The 9,721-nt window shown below is 37.0% G+C and overlaps 1 protein-coding gene across 1 annotated transcript in view; it reads right to left on the reverse strand.

The window, feature by feature from the left end:
• The window catches only part of FAM189A1 (family with sequence similarity 189, member A1), a gene marked incomplete at its 5' end in the record, with an annotated part of 33,684 nt that extends 24,378 nt beyond the window's left edge, over window positions 1-9,306 (reverse strand). The window contains one exon of the mRNA XM_010150047.1: window positions 9,175-9,306. Within this exon, the coding sequence (XP_010148349.1) occupies window positions 9,175-9,306 (132 nt within the window). The remainder of the gene's footprint in view (window positions 1-9,174) is intronic.
• Window positions 9,307-9,721: the final 415 nt, after the last annotated feature.

A 9,721-nucleotide genomic window follows, 5' to 3' on the forward strand; every position in this document is an offset into this window, starting at 1 on the left:
ACAAATAAGGAATAAACCAAACCCAGTCATACTACAGGGATAGAGAAAGGACGAGATTTTTTTTCCCCCAATTTGTTTCTCCCACACTCTAAAGCACAGAACATAACCAAGCAATGCTTTTCATCTTTAGCTATTTTTTGCTTCTCTCCAGTAATTCTAGAAAACCACACCAGTCAGTGTCAAACCAACTGCTTTAATTCTTATTTATTGCTACCTACTGTGAGACAACAGAGAGCGTAAGTCGGCTCTGCAAGCACCCTGAGCTGCAGCAGTGTCCCAGACTGGATGCTCTCAATGACCATGACCTCTTTGTTGCGGTTTGAGGTGTTGCCCTTGCCACACACGGGTGGCTGAACTCGGTTTGCTATTCAGCATTACATTTGTTACATAGGGCAGGGATTACTGCCCCCAGGAACAATGGCCCTCTTTCCACAGATTCCTTTTCCAGGCTAAGCAGTTAGTGTTCCCGCTGCAGTCTTTTTGAGGGTGAAGATACAACTAGAATGTTTCAAATGCAGTGATGCAGAATTTTTACGTATTACATAAAGATCAATAAAAAGTAGACATCCACCACCAAAAAAATGTAACAAGACGGCAAAGCTAAGAGAATTTGGAAAAGACATTAAGCTTAAATTTGTAACAACGAGCTTAATAACTGAGCAATGATTGTGCTATCCTCACCATCACTACCTGTTCCTTAAAGGAAGACTGATTTATTTTTATTTTTTCCTAAAGACTGCTTCAACTCAAACTGGAATCAACCCACAAACCAACCCCCCTCCTCTGCCACACCCCTTTCCCTAAGGGGAAGTTCCTAATCAGAGGAATTCCCCTGAGTTCCTAATCAGACTCAGGCAATTTACCATTTTCAGGGAATTTCCCCGCTGTGCCCTGTAGAACAAGTAATGAAGTAATTCATAGGACACTCATCTACCCAACTACACATCGTGAGTGAGCAGGAACGGGTTTTCAAGATCTAAACTCCTCTGTGGCCCAACACGCTACCGGAAAGACTGAGTAGGTGCTTATGCAGATTCCAGCTGGAACACGATGACAATTAAGACGTCCTTTAGGAAATGTGAAAAAGCAGTAACCACAACAGGGACAACCTTAACTCCCCACAGCACCTGGCCACAGACAGCTACATACATAGGGGTCTGAAGGGGTAGGAAATCTCTATTAAATACAAAAGCAAGAAGCTTTAGTGGCAGATTTTTGGTTGGCATCTGCAAGAAGGACACTAATCAGAAAAAACATGAATCTGTAATGGTGTGAAATAGGATTCTTTCCTCTTCACAAATGATTGAACCCATTTTCTCTTACACAGTATTTTTCTGGGTATTTTTGTCTTTTTAGGACAAAAATCTGATTCTTCAGCATGTTTATATGATAATTAATGCTCTGATAGGTATAATGTACTATGTAGAATTACTCTTCTGCAGGTTATATATACAATTTTCTTCCCATACCTTAACTCACTAATCGTAGAGGACACAAATCCTTTTAACATTGGAAGCAGCTGTCAGAATTGCCTGGAAGCAAGCCGAGATCAATTCAGATGTAAACCCACGGAAGCTGGACAGCACTGTGAGCTGTTTTTTCTGTAGCCTGTTGTTTTTTCCCAAGTAAGTCCCTCAGTAAATCTCAAAAGCTGGATTTGAATTTAATACTGATTTAAGAGAAAAGCAAGATTTCATGATTGTAGTATTCCATTTTTATTACAGCTTAATAATTACCAAATTAATTGTCATTATCTACATAACCATTTATCACTTCCCCTCCCTAATAACAGACACCTGTGGTTCCACAAAGGATATTTGTGCAGACAATGCTTGTTGCACAAAATCTGTGGTCTTGTAAAGAATCTCTTCAGAATGAAAGCAGAGTATAAGATCAAAATGACTGTAATTCTTGAGCTGTACAAAGACTCTGGAGCACCAACCTCTTAACCCCACCAAAACGCTGAAAACCGTATTAGACAAATTGCATAAAAATGTGGATGTGTGTGGAATAGAAGATGTGCACGTTGGGATTTAGCCCTTTGTGGAATAGTCATCCTGTGTCAACATTTCTCAGACAGACAGAATTATAAGCAGCATTGTTTTCAGATATATTTAGCCCCAAAATGCATACTGGCAGCAAACTTGAGCAGCCCCTAAATCCAGAAGCAACTTTTACCAAATCGATTCTGCCAAGCTAAAATTGTAAGTGGTGTAGCTATAGCCCTCTTCTCACAAATAAACAACAAACTGATAAGCAGAGACCACCAAGAAAAGGAAGTGTGTGGTCCCGGTTAAATGGCATGTGTGTTGACTAACTTTTCATCTTCTGTTAGTAGGATTCTTATCAAACCTGCTGTAAACAAAGAGAATAGGCTGATCCTTTAACTGTAGAGGAGTCAGGGATATTTGGAGAAATGAAGGTTATAAACTAAAAAAGAAATACAATGTTTATTTGGACAAAACAGCAGAAAGTGCTATCTCAAATAGAAGGCAGAAACTGTTTGTACCATTTCTGAGATTAAACATGGTTTCACTACAGAAGTCTATGAAGTGTTAGTGATACAACTCTGGACATCAACAGAGGCAAAAATCACTGTGTGAGCTTTATAACCTTAAAAAGAGAGCTAAATGAGCCTATTTAGCTTCTATTGAGGGGTTGCACACTAATCTGGTAGATGCTCTTAAATATTTATCAGCTAAGCTTTCAAAAGCTACTTTGATGTGTGCATGGCCCTCTTCCTTTGCAGTGCTTTCTTCAGCATAATAGCTGAAAAATTATCTGGTGAAAACCAAGTATTAACTAATAATACCATAATGCGAGTACAGAATGGACCATTTTAGCTTCATCTTACATAAGAAAAAGCAGCAAATCTTTCAAAACTTAGCTCAAAACAAAATGGAACATTTCCCCAGTCTGAAAGTAGTAAGGTCTGTAATGGAGCTAGTAGAACTGTTTCAGCAAAAAAATGCCATTTTGACATACACATATATTTAATTTCATTTTGAATTTCAGCAAAACATGAAGTTGGAGCTCTCAGTCAGATCTAATACGCAGCAATATATCCCAGATCTATTTATGTTAGGGGTGGCTGAACAGAAAGAGAAGAGTTATTCCTTGTCTCCTCTCTTGTTCACAAGCTTTAAATCTAATTAACCTGAAATACCTCCCCTTTGGGATTATGGCTACTTGAAGACAGACTTACAGGATATGTTGTTAGTAGTTCATAGAAAATCAGAATTTTCTAAGCTGGTTGTGAGAAAGGGTTTAACACGTTCTGAATTTAACCAACACCAGTATTGTTTTCCTGATGCCACAACTACACAAACTCCACACCTCCCTAAGCAGCTCAGCTACAGAAAAGACGTTGCTGCCTACGAACATCAAAATCATGCAGAAGCTAGGTTTCCTGGTGCTTGCAGGTACACAAGCAAGCACTGCTGGCTACGCAAACAGAACATGCACACTGAAAACCATGTAACTCTTTCTTCTGCTTTTTGCCCGTGTCAGAGTCGTGGAAATGGGACCTGGACAGCATATGGCCGAGGTTTTCTGTCATTGGTGAGTGACTGAACCTCAGGAAAGACACACTGGTGAAAGTGACTCCCAGATTGTATCAAAATGAAGAAGATTACCAGCAGGGAATATTTAAGATAAAAAAAAAAAAAGAAATAAAAGAAATACACAATCTGCACTACTACGTGTCATCCATTTCTTTTGTGTTATAGAGTGTTAGGAAGACACAACCTACATTTTCTGAAAAATGACCAAAAAAAGGCACATTTTCTACATCAGAGACTTTGCCCAAAAGCGTATGAAACATGTTAGAATAGAAGCTGTATTACAAAATCTGAGTGTTTTTAAAAATCTGAATGTTTAATTTTTTTAATTTTGTGTTCCAAATTATAATTTTAGGATAAAAATCAGTGATAACATCATACAAAAATAAATACAGTAATATAATGAAAAAGAAGTTTGTTGTAAAAACTCATTTTCTTTGTTTTCCACCAAATTGTTGGATGATAAAGCAGTCAGATGGTATTAAACTGTAATAAGGAAAAAAATTGGTGATTGATTTATCACTTTGATAATTCAACTGTAGAAACTATCATTTAACAAAGCAATTTAGAACAGCTGTTAGCACATGCAATTACCTGACAGAAGCAAAGAAAATCTCTGGAATGAGACAGAATCTAAACCAAACCATGACAATGTCACAAGCCCCCCCATTAGTGATGGGAGAGGTGGCACAACTAGGTCCTTTATAACCAAAGACCATTCACTGCAAGTGTATTCACCCTTCTGAAATTTTGCCCTTCAAAACATAATTTGTACCTCCCATCACAGTAAATAGAAAGCAAAACTGGAATCCTACCAATTTGCTGTAATGGTGAGCCATATCCATACAGTTCCTTCACCTTAGAAAACAAAGTTATAACTGAATTACTCTTTACAATCAGTCACCTTCCAGAACCAGCTCTAGAAAAGCCCTATTAGTCAAGCACAGCTGCAATCCAGCTGTAATGCATGGATTAATGCACGCATTCAGCATTACCAACAAAAACTCAATGTAATTTTATGTCTGGATGGGAAGTAATACACGACTGACAGCAGGCTGCATGCGAAACCAGGAAATAGGGTGAATTCCTAAAGAATTTTGCTTCCACATAAACAGTATCTCCAAACTCATAGCTATGAAAAAGCAGGAAGAGACATTGACCTTTGGAATGAGAGTGTTTCACCTTGTTCTCACACGCTTTATTCATCAAATGCATAAAGCACCCAGCCAAAAACCAGAAAGTTTCTCTGAAACTTCTTCTGTATGTAGCAACCTACCACAAAGTACAGTTTGGTAAGGGCTTGAAACAAAGCCAAGGTATGTCGACCACACATCAGCATGAGGACTTTAGCATGAGCCCAATAAAATTTACGCTTCACAATAATTGCCATTTGGGAAAACATATCAATAGCCTTGTTTGATCAGCCTCCTTTTATCAAACTATTGCAGGAGCCCCCTAATTCCTTTTACATACCCAATAAATACAGATTAAAAATCAAGTAAGCCAAAATGAAACAAGAATCTCTGCATATCTTCATAATTCAACTCAAACACAGACTTTGGTAAACATGTAATCACTCCCTTGCCTCCTCATATCATAGCAATGACCTGTACTGTCAAGCAAGTTACATGCACGAACATCAAACCATTTAATAGTCAGTGCAGACATACACCACACAGAAGAAACACTATCATGACAAAATATTCTTTCTGTCAAATACTATGTAGAAAATTATCCAGCTGTGCTGCTTACACAGAACTGAGAAACTATATTTAAACCTATTTTGATCTATGAGAAAAACAGGTCAATGCTTGTTGTCCCTACTCACTTCTATCTCCAGATTTATTTACAGCATTTAAACTACTTATTATGTTTTATCATATGCTGCTTAAGTTCATATTATCGAAAAAATAAGTGACACAGCACAAACTCAGTACTTGTAACATGTGCAACAATACTGAGTTGGCAACTCTCTTTACAACACACATTTTGCTGGCTCAATACATTGTTCTACTGTGGAAATAAAAGGTTTGTAGTCTTTGAGGCTCTTAAACCCATTGCACTTTTGAGAGCTCAGTCAATATACAATAAAAGGAGTAAAATAAGCTTGCTGATGTGTAAAAAGAACACTAATCAGTAGCCCTGAACACACGGATCTAAACATCCACACTGATCAAGGGCTAAAACCAGCTTCGCTTCTGCAATTCCGTGAAGATGATTTTTTTTCTCCTTGATTGACTTCAATTACAGTGCTTCATTTCTTATACTACTATAACCTGAAAAGAGATAATGAGCAGTAAAGCTTTTTCACCCGTGAAATTAGTGTCTGTGCCCCCCTTTTATTCATGAATTCAAGGACAACAATCCTTTTAACTCCAATTATAACTTCAGTTGTTCTAACTGGGTATGTCTGAAAAATAGTAGAAAAGACACCTGCTCTAATACCAGGAAGACCATCCCTGCTTACAGAGAATCAGTTCTGAACCACACAGGTCTCAAATACACATTGAACTGTAAATGGAGAAACGCCCAGTGCTTCACAATATATATTTAAGGTGTGAAGGTACAATTAGTACACTGGTTTATACGGGTCGAAACTATCTACTATAACTTAAAGCAGCAGTTCACAGGAGCTACTTAAGAAACTCAAAAAGGTCTTCTCTGATGGATGTGAGTTGTCTCTCACCAACTCAGGTGTCTACACTAAATTTAGTACCAGAGATACGTTAGTTAAGAGTCCTTAAAGAATAAAGTTCCATGAAATACAGAACAAACACGTAATAAACAGGTTCCAGTTATTCAAAGAAGCAGCTTTTCAGCCATGAGAAATATTCACACCATATTTACTTATTACCTAAGCTAGAACAAACATATTCATGAGAAAGGAAAAGTCTGAGCTGACTATGTCTGTTATACAACTGTTACTTAGAACCCTGGAATACCTGTAGCCCAGCTATTCAGACTACAAAGCCTACACTGAAACACTCTATTTTTGATGGGATCTAGCATGGTAAATACACTCTGAGCATAGAGAGTATTTCCAGTTACCTGTTAATGAACATGAAACAACTCTAGCATTTAAAAATATGAGAGGAACCTACCCAATCTACACTGAGCTTCATCCAATTTTAAGCAGATTATGAAGTCTTTTAGGCAAGTCATTCAGCAAAATTAAATATTGCTGTAAGACCAAATGCAAATATGTGAGGAAAGGCTGTGCTTGTAACTCCAAAGAACATCCTCCTCTGCTTTGCAAGTGAAAATATGGTCTTCTGAATGAAAAAAAAAAAAATTAAGCTATAGGTAGGCTTGGTCATCAGGAAACTCTGTAACAATAAATTTGGAATCAAAGGGAAGTAAAAAGCTCCACTCAGTATCATGCAAGGCATGACAGAATACACAAGCCACTGTTATCTTACTTTGTCCTGTTTACTGACTGGGAACAAGATCAGCCAGGCAGTATGAGCACAATTGTTCTGTACATAATACAGCTCCCAGAGTTGCTACCATCAAAAAAGCACAGGTGACTTTGGGAAAATGTGATATTTTACCCATCCTCGAGAAAGCGGAGCATCATGCCAGCATAATGTTATACATAAAGGTGTATAATCTTAACTCTGGTACTCTACACTTTCTCCCCCTCTGGCTCCCCAGACAAAGAGCACAGTTGAGCTTTCGGTGCTAAAACATCTATTCTCTTAAAATAACAGTGTAGTTGTTAATTGCAATTAAAGAAGGTGAGCCTTATCACTGTCAGTTGTTTACTTAATGAGCTGCAATCTTTCTTTCTTATGGGCTTAGTAGGATGCTCTTCTTAAATTGGCAGCCAGGAATACAGAGCTCTCGAAGTCAAATAGAAAGCAAATGTAGAATTGAAACTGAAAAAGATTTAAGGAACCTTCTGAAAAAGTTATTTTCCTAGCTATGTTCTCTTAAACGAAAAGTTCTGAATTAAAGCTGTACTCAGACTATACTCATAGGAACTCCTGTGTTTAAATCAGTCCTCTGCTAATGCAAGCAGGTGTGACATCAATTCTTTTTATAAATGACTGAGGTATATGTTAAAATTAATTATAATTTGTGCTTCGATTCTTATTGCCGTACTGGTTAGAAACCTTACCCTGATTTCCAGCATATGTTGCATCTACTCACTTCATACACTGACAATGTCCTCGAAGATAAACAGTTCTTCTCTCTCTTGCTAAGTTTACTCCACTGACATATTTACAGCAAGCAACCATATGCTCCCACAATCTTTATTTTTATAGGATCAGCAAGTCAGCTTTTCCTGTACGAAAAACATTTCAGGTTCATGTTTCTGCATCTGTCATATTCTGAAGAATGTCTGAGAAGTTATTTTCCTGCATTACCTACTCATAACACATTCCACTGAAACTGCACCGCTCAATACTCTCCTGAATTTAGCAGTCAAAGGAGCAGTTAATTAGTACTTTTTGATCAGTAATGTCATTATGCTGCTTTTCCACTTACTAATACCTGCTACCTAGTAGGTTTTTGCTCCCATATTCTCCATTATCATCTGCATTAAAACCTGAGACAGAGCTCTTACTTAATTTTAGGGTCATATAAAATTGTTTGAATTTCTACCTGATCCCTTATTACTTAGCAGTTGTTTTGCCTTTTTTTTTTTTTTCTTCTCCTTAACATATCTGAAAATAATTTAGATATTTACTGTATACCTTTGCAGGATTTCCACCTGTTCTGAACTTCAAAATATAGCTTCAAATATTAATATAACTTATCATTTTCAGGGTTCACACTATAGTCTAAATCCTTAAGATACTTACCACACTGAATTTCACTACTTTACTCCATTATATTCTATTAACTTTATTAAAATATCTACTTGGAAACTGACAGCCACAGATGCAGAGGTAGTTCTATTGATCATTAAATTAAAACTAAAATTAACCAGTATCTGTCTCTCAGGCTGGTTTTTTTTTTTTTTTTTCTCTGACCAATTATTTAATGGATTCCTTACTGTTTTCCAAACCAACGTAAGACCATGTCTTGCTGGTTTGGTGACAATGAAGTGAAGCAATGATGTGGGAAATTCCACTGGAACATAACTCACTCATATACTATATTCTGAATATTTGCTCTCAAATTTTTATCTGGGTGGTTGGAACACAAAACACTACAATTCAAACCTCTTATAATACTGAACAGGCTATAAGCATGTTTCCAGCACCATTCCAAAAGCACACTTAATATTCTCTCCCAAAGTAACTTCCATCTGAAACTCTGCTGTTATTTTGTTAGCAGTACGTCATTAAATACTTCATCATTCTGCTAATGCTTTGTATTGCTTTGCGGCCTACCATACCACCTATAAACACCACCAAACACCACCTTTTGTTCTTTCTTGAATAGTAACATGAAAGTACCATGAAACTTCTGTTTCTTAAATAACCTCTAACAAAACAGTTACCTATACAAATACAGCTATTGAGCACGTAACATAAAACCATTTTCATGTATAGGAGCACTAGATTCTATTGTATGAAGGTAATTTTTTTGCACATAACTTCTGTCTTACTACGTACTCAGTACTTAGAAACAAAATAAACGCTTAGTTCCTCTCATAACGCACCTTTAGGGTCAGCCTCACAATATTACACTCCTGAAGAGGGTTCAGTTTCAGTGTTTCTCCCAGGTTACTACAGCCTGATGTTTGATGCTGCATTTCACAGCAAACACAGACACCATCACTGTCGAATTTGATCTGTGGAGAAAAAAAAAGGTCAGAGAAAGTATGAATCAATAGAAGTACACTTCCCAAAAATTATATTTACACTTACTGTGACAACAGTAACTACTAAATGCAAAATGAAACTCTCTATGCAGAATGTCTTCCATTGGCTAATATAAGATATAAACCAGGGTAAAATACAGAAAGAGGATACAATACCAAAAAATAGTTACCTTTTGTACCTCTTTTTCAAACACTTTAGTTTACAGGGGCAGATGAAACCAGAGTAACTCAACCGAATAAGGAATCAAATCATACCCAAGAAAATACATGAAGCAGTCATGATCATGAATGTAAGTTGTACTTACACACTCATGGAAAAATAATGCCAATAGAAACCATGACTTATACTTCAGAAAAGAGAACACAGCATGAAGAAAAAGTGGAG

This window comes from Eurypyga helias, unplaced genomic scaffold (genome assembly GCF_000690775.1).
Source record: "Eurypyga helias isolate BGI_N326 unplaced genomic scaffold, ASM69077v1 scaffold1584, whole genome shotgun sequence".
In the NCBI taxonomy this organism is placed as follows: domain Eukaryota; kingdom Metazoa; phylum Chordata; class Aves; order Eurypygiformes; family Eurypygidae; genus Eurypyga; species Eurypyga helias.